Genomic DNA, 13,253 nt, shown 5'->3' on the forward strand with positions numbered 1-13,253 from the left:
CTCCTAAGTTAGACTCAACCCAATTACGGTTCTCCCCAGCGTCAAACTTCGGATATATGGTGCACGTGACGCATCTGAGACAGCCACTTTTTCCTAAGTTGATGCAGCGACAACTACCTAAATAGTACAGGGATTCACTGATATTAACTGGACAAAGCATCAATCAGCTCCTGAAAACGCTGCTTAATTTACCAATCGCTTAATACCATCTGTTATTTATCATAGACAAAGACTTTCTACCCATAAACATAACGAGCGATCCATCTTCTGCTTCCCTCTCGACTCAAGGAGCCAAGCCCAAATCACCAAGTTGATGGAATTCCTGACGCCGCTTCTTCCCAGCAAAAAAAAGTCATCAAGTTTCGTAAAAGCATGGCTTGATATACATCCGTCCCATAAATCTATCCACACCTCTAGTTGACCCCTTTCGTCACCATATCGATTCACAATTAATCGATCTTAGCATTGGCCAGACTTCGAGCTGTTGGATTGCTGAGGTTGTTCACTGGCTTTACACCTCTATACTTGCCCTGTTTCCGGAGACGTTTACGCGCTACCATCACAGGAACAGAGCTTTTAGTAACCAGGTAGTTGGAGAACGATCCCAGAATAACACTATTGTATGTCAGTTGCTATTGAGTCTCAAAAGTTTGACCGTGATAATGAACTTACCCCTTGAGTGCACTTCTTCCACGACTTCCTATGACAACCAGGGTTGGGTTTACGAGGTCGATCACTTCTGTTATCAAGTGTTTTGGGTTCTTGCAGTGCAATACTTCCACGATGACCCTGACCTGAAGAGTTGTCTTTCGCAAAAGGCGGAGCACTTTATCGGTGATTTGCTTGACGGCATGGCGTCGCTCGTCTTCTGCCCTGCCTCTTTCTCCTCCTGCTCGGCTTGATCCCGCCGGAGAAGTGTTTGGGGTGTTGTTCTTGGACGAATCGCCCCGAATTGAGTTTCGTACGAAATCTGGTACTGCAGACATAGACGGCGCAGCGGATCTCGAGCTGGCAACGTTATTGATTGCAGCCGCTTGCTCCTTCATGGCCTTTGGATCGTCGGGAACCGAGTTATCGGCTCCGCCAATGCTAGTTTCTTCGTCCACGCAGTATATGCACATCAAAGTATCACCATCTCGCAAGACCGTGCCGATGGCCCATTCCAGGGCATGTGTTGATTCGTCGCTCAAATCTGATGCAACCAAATATTTTCGTAGCCGGTGTTGTTCCTCTTCCGCTTGCTGGGCGATTTTGTTGTAGTCGCCTCGATAAATCATGCGAATGGCCCGATGAGACTCTGGGGTGGAGATGACGTTTGACATTGAGCATATCAAATTTTGAGCTCTCTTGATATCATCCATATCTGCCTCCTCATCTGAATCGTTTGCTGAGGCAACAGTTGACATCTGGTCATAAGCAGTCTTGGGATGCACACCGCTGCCCTTGTTGATTCGTGTGTTTTCACCTAGAGGTGTAGTGACCTTAATCTCTGGCTCATCGAGCAGAGAACGGTACTTTGGTTGCTTCGATGAAACATTCACCCCTATGAAACCTTTTTAGCAAGTATCCGTATATGAGGGTCAAGGGTAACGTACGCTCTTCTTCAGCAGCAGCCAAAAGACTCAATGACTTTCGGCGCTCTTTGTCATCGCTGGACTGGCCTACGACGTCAGGGTTGAGTGACCTGGGAGCTTTCTTACGACCACGATCTTCGTCATCAGATGAATAAGGCTCGTCTTCTTCGCTGGAGCCTAGAACTTCGCCGTCAGGACCCAAGTAATCCTTCACCATGCGGCCACTATCGCTGTTTTCACGTTTGCGCATAGGAAGCGTCGACAAACTGCCGGTCGAGTATGCCAAATTGGCGTCGGAAAGCCGACGGTAAGCACTGCTCAAATCCACGATAGTACCATCGTCCAGCATAGCCGTGCCGGGATTCAGCGTTTGCGTTATATGAGGTGATCTAGACCGCGATCCCAGACGATTGTGCGGCGACTTTGATTTTCTAGAGCTGTTACCACCAAACCAAGAACGTTTGCGGTCGCTCTCGCCTGGAATCTGGAGGCCACTGAGATCCGAATTCCTAAGTGCTTCACTCAAAGCATTTCCAGATGGCTTTTTGCCGCCCTGTGTGTTTCTCTTGGGAAGTTGCTGGCCTGAGTTTCGCGTGATAATATCAGAAAACTGGTAGCCTGCAGTAGGGTCGTTGCGAGAAGCAGCAGCAGCAGCTCGAGGTCCAAATTCGACGGGGTTTGAGGCGGCATCAGAGAAGCTGCGAGTGTGTCCAGCAGTGGCAGGCGCAAGGGTTGCTTTGGTCATAACCGGAGAGTTGGGAGTTGTGCTGGTCCCAGATGGCTTTGCGGCGGATAGAGGTGTTTCAGTATCCAGCATACTTCGAACTCTGGGCGGAGGAGGAGAGGTGGTGTCGAGCATGCTACGCACTGGAGCTTGGCGAGGAGAGCCGGGCGCTGGTTGATTGCCTCCGACGTCCAGCATGCTTCGAACAGGCGACCGAGGAGTAGCATAGGGTGAGGCAGATCGCATGGCGCCTTGCATTGCAGGTTGGGGTCGAGGCCTATTCTCAAGCAGTGCTAGCACTTCCTTGCGTTCCATGTCGAGCATGGCCTCTATGCTCATGGGTTGCTGGTTATGTGACATGGCGGCGGGAGGATGCGATGAGTATCGATGGGAGTAGAAAGGTGTGAAGTAAGAGAGAAATGCAGTGGGAGTTGGATAGCAGTCTCAGCCGTACACAGGATCAACAATTTGCTGGGGTTCTTTTAGATAGAGCTCGAGGTGAATGTGAATGTAGAGCGAAATGGCATTGCGTGGGTTCGAGACTGTGTATTGTGCAAGTACTGTCGCTTTTTAAATCAAGCGAACAGGTGCTGACTATATTTGGCGACGACGGTTGCTACAAGTCGAAGTGAAACTATCGTCGTCGAATTCGAGTCGATACGTCAGAGGGAACTCGGTGAAGCTGGCCAGTGCTGAATGGCGGCCCAGTATGAAATGTAGTGTTCGGTTCGCAATATCGCAATTCGGGGCAGGCGTGCGTTATAATGAATCAGTCTAAATAACTACTCTCAAGTGCCGTATGTGCTTCGTCGTGTCGTGCGACGAGAAAAATGAGTTGTGATTGAGGAAGAGGAGAAGATGAAGAAGAGGGGAGAGGAGAAGGTCGATGTGCCGGTAATCCAGTGGGATCCAGGTCTAGGTAGCCTCCGGGGAAGGAGCTCAGCGGGCAGTCCAGTCAAGGCGTGGAGTCTAAATGTTAGAGAAGTTGAGCCCAGACAAAGAGCGGCGCAGCCTAGACAAGCCCCCCAATTTGGGCCACAGATGTGTGGGAGATCATCGCGTAGTGGGGGAAGCAGCTAGGAATGCCCTGGAGGTTGGGCACTAAGACAACTAGAGTTGTGCTTATTGTGGGAATGATATGCGCGAGGTATCGGTTAAGGTATTTTAAAGTGGTGTAGTCACCACCTACTGCACGAGGTTAAATTCTAATTGTCATATCGTCAACCGAAATTATAGATGCCCAAGGAATATACTTGAAACTGGTCAAGCAATGCCTTGTCAAGTGTATGGAATTGATATTTTAACAAACACTTGAACCTTCAGCTAGATAGAATTGCCCCTCATCCCGTTCTTGGCCTTCCTAGTCCGGGAGTGATTGTGTCGTCATGTGAAAGCATCATTCAGCCGCGTTTAAATCCAAGTTTCGTCATTAGATGACAACGGGCTGCTACCAGATGTAATCCAAACCAGTATCCACCGTAATTGTTCTTCTTGGCTTTTGGATATCAGAAGAGTTTGTCGCTGAGACACTAATAAGGAACGAAATAATGGTCACTTTATGCTGGCTTAGACGAGCATTTAGGCTACTCTAGGTATTTTGGCGCCTGAAGACTTAGAGGACAATTCTTCTGGCTGCTACTCAGTTAATCAGTCAATATTGTCACCAGTGAGCAAATACATCAAAATCCGACGTCGAAGTCAGGAGCAACAGAGGTGATGCTTGTAGATTAATATATGGCAGTCCAGGGTGTATCATTGTGTTGCTTATCTTTCATACTCAAACCGGGAGGTCACCGTCTGGATCGGTCAGTTCCATCATCCATGGCTGCCCGTTCTCGTCTCCACATCCGGGCCCGGATTCTCGGTACCCTCCGTGGCTGTGTCCGCTATTTCCATCTCTTACGACGGGCCCAATCATAGAGTCCATCAAAGCTCATTAGAAGTAAACCCTGCGCCAACCTCAGGGCTGTAGCAAACTTGGCTCTCTTGACTTACCTACTACCTGGGCAAAAGCCATAGATTAATTCAGTCGTTGTGTATAACACATCGTTCGAGTACGCAGACCATCAGATTTGGTCTTTCATTTCTACATTATAGAACACAGCGTGACCCCTACTATGACGATGACTTTTGGATGCCTCTTTTCATCAAATGGCTGGATATAGTTACATATTTGGCACATCTACTGTACAACCCAACGGAGAAAGACCTCCGGCCCTATCCCATCTAAATCTACATCTTCTTCTTGACCTTGAGTTTGTTGGATCCAACGTTCGCTCGGGCTGCCGTACCCAGCTTGTGAACCGTCTTGCGCTTCTCCCACACACCCGAACGTCCTTCCACAACAGCAACGATCTCCTCTGCAATTCGGTAGGGGAATTGCTTGCGTCCACTGCCCTTGGATGGCTTCTTGTTGATAACATCCAGAATCCACTGGAAGGCAATTCGTCGTCGCTGCCTCACGCCCAGAGGGACAGGAAGTTCTAGTGCTCGACCACCACCACCAGCACCCGCCACGTTACGGATCTTAAGGAGAGGGGCCACCGAGTCGACGGCGACGGTAATGTATAGGATCGGGTTAAGAGGGAGATGAGGGGCGGGGGGAGTGCCGGGTAGGAGGGGGTATTTCGGGCTGTAGATCGGAGGAGGAGCGGTTCGTAGGTAATTCATGACAATGGCCATATTCTAAATCAATTGTTAGCCAGTTTTCACGGTCCCTCTTCACAAAGCACACTTACTCGTTGAGCAACACTAAGCTTACCATCCTTCATGAGGAGTCGAGTAATTTGCTCCAGCACAGGATGGTAACGCTTCTTCATGTTGAGACCTTCCGGCCAAGGTCGTCTAGGCAGACCAAACTTGTGTCCAGGATTTCGCACCTCAGTACTGTCAGGTGAATCCAATTCAGCCTGCTCCGCTTGAGCAACGAGAGCTTCGGCCTTTTCAGCCGGGGGGATAGTACCCTCTCGGTAAAGGACATCCTCCTGCGCTTGTGTCAAACCACCCTCGGTCGGACTCGATTGTGGGCGGCCGCCGTAGAATAATTGCTCGAGTGTCGCATCGTCGATAACCTCTTCGGAGGAGGCGGCTGGCTCAGAATTCACCTAAATCGCAGCCCCATTAGCTGCGAGACATGGGAGCTTTTCTCAATGCCAATTCCTACCTCGGCATCCCCCTTTGCTCTTGGTGGCGAAGGAACGTCCACACCGTCCGGAATCGAGACGTCCTGAATCCTTTGGTCGTTGTCAATTGCCTTCGGAGGCTGATCGTTTCCGTCATTCGAGTACCATCGATTTCGAGGAAGAGCGCTGACGAATGGGGCTGGTCGAGGGGCGACAGGTCTCGCCCGGATTGCGAGAGCTCTGCATGCGCCCCATATACTCGTTCTCGGAGACATGACTGGGCTCCGCGGTGCTGACAGCGTTCGTGGAGCGAGTTCTACAGCAGCCTGGTGGCTCTTGTGATCGCTCGATGAACAAATTCGCGATGCAAAACTCAGGTCACCGGTAGAACAATATTCCGATAGTTGTGGTCCCGCTTTAACCAACCTGCTACAGCCACGATGTAAGTCAATTGGCAGGAAACGGTTCAATATTTGAAGTAAGAGTCGAATGTGAATATCGAGAGGCTTTCAACTTTTCATCTCGCATAAAAGTTGTTAAAGTTGATATGATCGTGTAATGTTCTTCACTGGAGTGCAGTATCACCATACCTTAGCAAGATATCGAACTCAGTGGGAACAAAATGAATGCTCCGAGACAGCTATTGAATTGGCAATAATGACTTGAAATAATTCATTGGAAAGCATTGAACTTGTAGAGCTTGGTATAGTGAATTCGAGTCGTAATCGTTGCTTTCCACCGCGATATTGTCACTGATATTCCATGTGAGTGATGCACCGTGTACTGCTCTCCGAAGTCTATCCCTTATCCCTAAACTCCGAGACCGGGCTGTTCGAGTAGAACAAGCCACAGACCGTTATAGAACTGCAGATTCATGTGATACGCTGTACAGGTTTACACCCGGATCGACCGTGGCTGCACCGAGGGTGGGGGTACAGCATAGATTGAGCATGAGCTTCCATTTCTAGCAAAGACCACTGACTAGGTATACTTTATGACATTATTATCGATTGGCTCTCATATTGTATGGTGTTCTGTACAACGAACTGAACTCGATATATGGACTCCTCGCCTCTTCGAAGCCTTTTGTAAAAGTTGGCAATAGGTGACCACGTTCCCTAGTCAAGAACAATAGTAATATAGTATAGAATGACCGATATTTTTTTTGAAGCCTCTAAGAAAGCAATAAGAAAGTCCTTTAAAGTCTAAACCAATCCAACTCATGTTAGGCATACTTTTATGATGTTCCTTGTGAAACCCCGTTGGCCGAAATCCTTCGTGTAAATACTCCGTCAAACACCAAACCCGAACGTTCAAACCTAAGAAAGATCCTCCCATTTTCCACGTCATACACATATAATAAAATCCAATTTCCCCCGCTCTTTGTCCTATAAAATACAACCCAAATCCCAAACAAAATCTCTGTTGTTACAGCGCTAGTGCGTGGTGACCCTTAACCTCCCTATGTTGATCGGGTGAGGTTACCAAACTCCGGCTGCTTGAATTGATAAGGAAAGACTAGAAACAAAATGCAAAGTTGAGAGAATGACTCCTCCGTTCATCAACGGCCACTTCAGCCTGATCTAGCAGAGGCCATTGCTGCATGAAAGGGTTGCACTTTTAGTGACCACCACAGTAACCATAGTGTTGAGGAGGAGAACTAGTTTCTGATCCAGTCAAATACTTGACGGCACACTCAGCAGCATCTTCTTTGGCATTGTTGATGTTTTTACCGTCGTACCAAAACCGAGACGAGTGGGTTTTGCCATGAACGGTGACTGCACTTGACCAAGCAGTTCTGCCACCTTTGTAAAGCTGAGTTAGCGAAGTCCATAAGATTGGGAAGTCAAAGAGCGTACCACGGCGGTCTGAGAACATTTCAAATATGGGTCTCTGGATCCGGTGGCTATGGCAAACATCTATATCAACAGTCAGTATCAGATTCTCGGAACCCGGAAGGTGAGTTGCAGTTCATACTCTCAAGCTGGGACTGCCAATGGCTGTTTACGTTGTCGGATTGAGCCTCCATTGCGATTGTAACCGGTTTGCAAAGATGAAATAGAATTGAAATCTGATCTCTTGATCTCGCAAGCTGAGTTTCGAAGACCAAGCTGGTTCCAGTTGATATGCTTAGCTATATAGGCTTCGAAGGCTGAAAGTCGAAAAGAATGTTGGAATGATGTCAAAGAATGGTGATAGAACTGTTGAATCCAAACAGAGTAGTGGGCGACGAAGATGGTTTATATATACACAATCAAGCCAAGCTGTACGCAGACAACTATAAGGGACACCGGGTGTAAGGTTTCAAGCAAGATGTCGAAAGCAAGTATCTTGAACAATAGCCCAACCGACGATGTATCTGCGAGGCCTGAAGGGTAAGACGAAGGCTAACAGCCGGGATGGGTCCAGGATGCCGGGACGATGATGTGGCAGAAGAAGATTAGATGCCGTTTGGCGGAAAGGGTGACCAAGGCGGCAACGGGCTGTACGCAGGCAAGAAGCTTGTGCAAGGTCAAGATGCAGATAGATGGCACAATGTGGGAAGCAATTGGTGATGACTTGTACTGTGAAGAAAGCTTGATTCGGAACGATCACAAGAAAAGGAGGAGGAAGCGTCGAGAAAGAAGGTTTGAGGAGAAACTACATATATAAATAGTCAGGAGGATCCAAGCTACCAGACTACCAGTAGGCGAAACGCTCGAAAAAGAAAGACTGAAGTTTTTGCTGGGTGACAAGCAAACTGCCTACGCAACAAGTGTACCATCTATCGGTACATCACACACTAAGGAACTATGGCCCTGCAAATTGGTAGATGGGGCTCTAAGTTGGGTTTGCTTTTTCTTAGCCCCTTGGGGGGAAAGGGTGGGATCTGACACATGAGGTACCGTACAGTACAGTAGTTGACGGGTGTGGGTGAATTTGCTTTGACCTTAAAATGAGCCGTGCCGGAATCCGTCAGTCTAAGACGAACGAACGAACGGCAACGGCTACGGGAGCGGGAGCGGGTAGAGAGGCGACATGCTGTATGTACTGCAGGACTAATCAGTGATGTATGGTACCCAGGTATTCATGGATGTATGGATCTGAGGCCCAACGAGGCTGACCTTGATCAAGAGAAGCGAAAAGCTGTCAATGTGCGATCGGGACAGGCAGGGGCCATCTGAGATGAAGAAAGAATAAGAAAAGAATAGAGAGGGGCGTGCGAATACCTGACACATATTCGAGGGCGTCGTCAATGGGTAGATTGCCCGCACGCTCGTGGCCGTGGAGCATTCTCAGGTGCAAACGTGCAAGGGGACAGACAGACGGATGTATACGCGCGCAAAGATCCTTGCAACAACTCGAACTAGGAGCTTGATTTGGAAAGGCTGAGAGGTACTGTCACGTTGGGCCCAGGCCAGATACAATACAAAAAGCAAAGCTGACAAGGAATACGTAGTCCACAGTAGACTATAGGGCATGGCAGGTAGGACAGTCCTGGATGCATACCAAAACACGTCAAGTTAAAAACTAGGAAGAGAAAATTGAGGTTTGAGGAGAAAAGAGAAGAAAAACAAGGTGAGGCTGACCATGACGGAATTAGAAAGAAGCAAGAGGTGGGCAGAGCGAAAAGAGACGACAAAACAAAGGAAAGATATTCCTAGGTGAGTTCGATGATGATGTGCAGGATAAGATATCATGCTTGTAGATGATGTCGCACACGAGCATTCAAATGCAGGCACAGCAGGTACAGGCTTAGGCCTATATGTGAGTTGGGTATGCATACTACTAGATGCAATGCCATGCCCATTGGGGAAGAAGGAGGGGGGAGAGTTGGGCTGGCAATTTTGAGGTGGTGAGAAAACAAGAGTAGCATTTTCCTCAGTTGAGATAACTTCCACGACATCGATGATGAGCCTAAGCCTAAGCCCAAGCCTGAGTCTGAGTCTGAGTCTGAGTCTGAGCCTTGAAGAAGTGGAGGCCAGCTGAGGCAAGCCAGCACAGGGGAGTTGTGAACGAGGTAACAGAAGGCGGCCAATGAGCCAGGATCTGCTAGGATTTGAAATCGTCAAGGGTCGGATCCATGTGTAGATGAAAACTTTCCTTCACGATGAGAGGGGAAAACTATCTCTACGTAGGTACTCGCAAGACAAGGCGTAGCGTAGATAGCGTGGCATGGCGTACGGAGTAGTGTGGCCGGATCATTATGAAGGGGGCTTGGTTTCCCGGTTCTTTCTTTTCTTCTTTTGTGTTCTCCTCCTTCGCTCATGTCTCATCTCCTTGACCGTTCGAAAAAATTTGACGTTTTCCCGTTTCGTTTCTTTTTCCGATAGGCACTCATGATGTGGAGTTGACAAGATCACCGTCATAGCGCGTGGCATGGCACCGCCTTAGCGCTACCTAGGTTCTAGTTTTAGGTAGGTGCAGTTGGCTCTAGGCCCAAGGGTCAACTCCTTCCAGCACTTACCCAAGAACAACATCCCGGGAAGGAGCCCGGAACTAGAGCATGTGGGGGTAAGGGAAGGTGATATCCGCTGCACTATGGTACAGGTACAGAAGGCAGTTACGGTTTGGCAGCTGGCAAGTGTCATGGTGCCTTAGGCTAGGTGAGCTAAGTAGCAAGCTAAACCATCAGGACGCTAAAGAAAGCTCGATGAGATGGACGGATGGTGACATATGACCGACTTAGCGTTGTCATCTACCGGTCCCAGTCCTTGACAAAGCAACAAAACATCCAGTCCTTCCACTCTCGCTTAGACCAAATCGTCATCTCTTTGTCAGACCAGAGCCAGCAATACGGTTAAACCTCTAATATGCCTGGACCGGAGCTACCAAACCTTCTTTACCCATGTCTCCCACAGTTTCAGTGTTGAGACCATCACCGCGATCATCATTCATGAATCTTGGATGCCCTCCCTTGGCGACGATTGTCAAGGGGGATGTGGACCCGGTCAAACATGCCCAGTACCGCCTTATCAGGATACCTACATACCTATGTGCGGTATGGTATGATACAGTAGCGTCTTCACACAGTCAGTACCCAGATATTAGCCGCGTGATGCGATTGATACTGAGAAGTCCCTGCATCATTCCATTCTTCTCTGGGTCGCCTGCCTAACCCAATGCCGGCCCGGAACCTCGATGAGCTTGGCTTCAAACGAGCTTATTTCGGAAGACTTCAACGTCAATGAGTATTGTCGCCATCCCCCGAATACTCGGATGGCTATATGAGAGCGTCAATTTATCCATTCGAAACTGACTCTTGTATACGACTCACATTTGAGAGACTGGTGCCTTGATAAGGCAGCTGGAGCAACCAATTTGGGTTTGTGTTCTTTCAAAGTCCCAACCTGGGCTTTGCAATAGTGCCGGGTATTATTGCTGAACTTGCCGCGGAAGGACATATCCGCTGCACTTTAAGCGTCAGTTCAAGGCCAACGACTGCCGAGCCCGCTGCGTCCGTCTTCTCGGGACTCTGGTTTGGGGTTGATGACATGCCGGACCCCTGCATGTAGCATGCCCATTGGCCTTTCGGTTGAAGCTTTTCAAGCATTTGTTCAAGGCCACTTGAATAATACTGGATACTCATCTTGACTACAGCCAGTTGGTACTGAATTGTTTGCGCTGTGGCCTTGGCTTTCAGTTCTCTTGGTGCACTGGATGCAATTGTTTGTGGTGCCCAGCTCCAACAAGATGGACTCTTATTTGTGTTCGATATCTAGTGCCACCCTCTGGTTCAGTCTAAGCCAAGCAGCAAAAGCACCAGTTTGCTTGTCTGAGCGTGCTATCCCTCTTACGTCGAGCTTCTTCTCTCACTTGTTTTCGCTTTCACGAGACAACAAAGCCAAACCCTTATGGACTTCTACATACTCGAAAACGAACAATGCATGCAAACTTTTAGTGTGACAACTTATACATGTTCAACCCCACGTCAATATGCACACATCCCCTGCACCTTGGACCACACAAGAACAAATCGTGGTAAGCTTGGGCATTGACCGGTACCAAGTTGAGTGTCGGAAATATCTTGGAATGTCGGTTAAAGAACCCTTTTCATGATACAGCATCTCGTCGTATTTGATCTCGACCCTGCGACGTCAATGCTGCTGGATCAGTCATGTAGGACAAGGGAAGCATTCGACAACCCAACTCCACCAAGAACAGGCGCCCCAGTCCTTGCAGGAAACCTGTGTGACGTGACATTAAGCAGCTCTGTGATCCGGCTATCGGGCACCGGCCGCGCCTATCATGTTTTATCGTTCCACGAGTTGTTTGCTCAACCGCCTCCGTGGTACCCCAGCAAAGGTGAAGCCATTCTTCACCGGTCTGGAGCCTGTCGTAGATCTTCACGTCAAAAGCTACAACGTGACCACTCATCTGCCTGTTTCCTTGCATGTTCTCCAGCCCTGCGCCTCGCCGTTTTAGATAACCATGCCACTGCCCATTTTGGTCATGCATGTCTAACGACCACTTCTCAAGAAGCTTCTGGACTCACCTACTTCTAAAGATTAATAAGAGTCCACTAAGAGCTGCGTGTAGCCGTTTGTAGCTTACATCTTACCAAGAGAAGCAAAGCTTTGATTTCAATGAGTAACGGCGAAGGTTCTCCGCGGCATTGCCCGATATCTCTCGAGAGCGGAGTAGATGTTAGTGACGGACGGTTTGGCCGGGCGTAAGTTGTCCAGACTGACGTGTAACGGTATACTGACGCACAGTAGAATTTATTTTGCCATTTGTTTTACCGACTTGTCAGCATTGAAGTGAACACCGGTGGCAGGACTATCTGTGTTCCTTGCACGACTGCTTGATAAAAACAATGGAATCTGTGTAAGTCACATGTGTCTGTTGTATGGTACACGATGTAACAGAAATTTGTGTACATCTATATTGACGTTCTGTTGCTCGTGTTGCAGAGAACTCCCAAGAATGCCTGGGAATTAATGGAATCAGCTCCTGATTACATACAAACATGATCCGAGGTTGTCGACACGAGAGTCAATCCAGAATGTATCTTCTTTCTACTGTAGTTCGACTTAAACAATGCTCGGGTTTAGGCTCAAGGTTAGAATCAGCAAACAGCATGCCTTGCCGTACATACATGAGCTATATACTAACCTAATACTTTTTGTATGAGACCATATTTACAATTGTGAAGCTGATAAGTTCCTTAGTATCTCTGATAAAGTAGCTCCTGGCGTAGGTAGTGTTATTGTAAGCCTACAGTGTCAATATGCCATATGAACGAACCATTGGATGCGATGCGAATTCGGTATGCACGCAAATCTTCTTTATAGTTCTCGATGTAATGAAAATGCCGAAATGTCTATCCGAGCCAAGTAATAGGACTGTTACTGGGACCTTAACCTGTTAATTCTCTATGACAAAAGCCGATAGTTAATGCTTTACCTACAGTTTGTTCTTTCTATGAAGCCCACCTTACCCTAAACCTCTATAAACTATCCTCAAGCTACTGAGTTTAAGCAAGGTAGCTAAGGGGATGGTCTCAAGGGAGTTCCCTCATGGGATAAGTAAACAAAGAACTTCCTCTTTTGTTCTGGCAGAACTCTGTATAAGCAGGCAACTCGAAGCCAAGACGTCCAGTTCATGCAAAAACGAGATGAAGTATGCAATAAATACCCTGATGCAGACCCAATGTTTGACCCCGGTTGTTGAATTCATTCTGCATGAAAATGACTTACAATGCTGTTATAATACACCTCTTTATATGGGCAGATAGTTAGTCTGATGTGTTGAGCCGCATAGAAATCTAACCTTTCCATATCAACCATGTCACTCCACAACGAGGAAATACGAGTGAATTAATACTGTGCTAAGTGCTGTATGTATGTAAAG

General features: G+C 48.0%; 3 protein-coding genes across 3 annotated transcripts; all 3 read right to left on the reverse strand.

The window, feature by feature from the left end:
• Positions 1-304: 304 nt before the first annotated feature.
• On the reverse strand, positions 305-2,872 carry B0J16DRAFT_142104 (uncharacterized protein). Its single transcript, XM_046121913.1, has 3 exons — positions 1,596-2,872; positions 673-1,543; positions 305-615 (listed from the first exon to the last, which is right to left on the reverse strand). The coding sequence occupies exons 1-3, from the start codon at positions 2,656-2,658 to the stop codon at positions 450-452; spliced, it is 2,100 nt and encodes a 699-aa protein (XP_045983453.1). The 5' UTR covers positions 2,659-2,872; the 3' UTR covers positions 305-449.
• A 1,383-nt stretch (positions 2,873-4,255) lies between these two features.
• On the reverse strand, positions 4,256-5,750 carry B0J16DRAFT_342723 (ribosomal protein S7 domain-containing protein). Its single transcript, XM_046127923.1, has 3 exons — positions 5,462-5,750; positions 5,037-5,402; positions 4,256-4,983 (listed from the first exon to the last, which is right to left on the reverse strand). Exons 1-3 carry the CDS (start codon positions 5,693-5,695, stop codon positions 4,531-4,533), a joined length of 1,053 nt encoding a protein of 350 aa, XP_045983454.1. The 5' UTR covers positions 5,696-5,750; the 3' UTR covers positions 4,256-4,530.
• A 1,158-nt stretch (positions 5,751-6,908) lies between these two features.
• B0J16DRAFT_142139 (uncharacterized protein) lies at positions 6,909-7,645 on the reverse strand. The gene is made up of 3 exons (XM_046121914.1): positions 7,398-7,645; positions 7,280-7,339; positions 6,909-7,225 (listed from the first exon to the last, which is right to left on the reverse strand). The coding sequence occupies exons 1-3, from the start codon at positions 7,447-7,449 to the stop codon at positions 7,041-7,043; spliced, it is 297 nt and encodes a 98-aa protein (XP_045983455.1). The 5' UTR covers positions 7,450-7,645; the 3' UTR covers positions 6,909-7,040.
• Between the last annotated feature and the right edge of the window lie 5,608 nt (positions 7,646-13,253).

This window comes from Fusarium flagelliforme (genome assembly GCF_020744385.1).
Source record: "Fusarium flagelliforme strain FIESC 12 MPI-CAGE-AA-0113 chromosome Unknown B0J16scaffold_4, whole genome shotgun sequence".
NCBI classification, from domain to species: Eukaryota; Fungi; Ascomycota; class Sordariomycetes; order Hypocreales; family Nectriaceae; genus Fusarium; species Fusarium flagelliforme.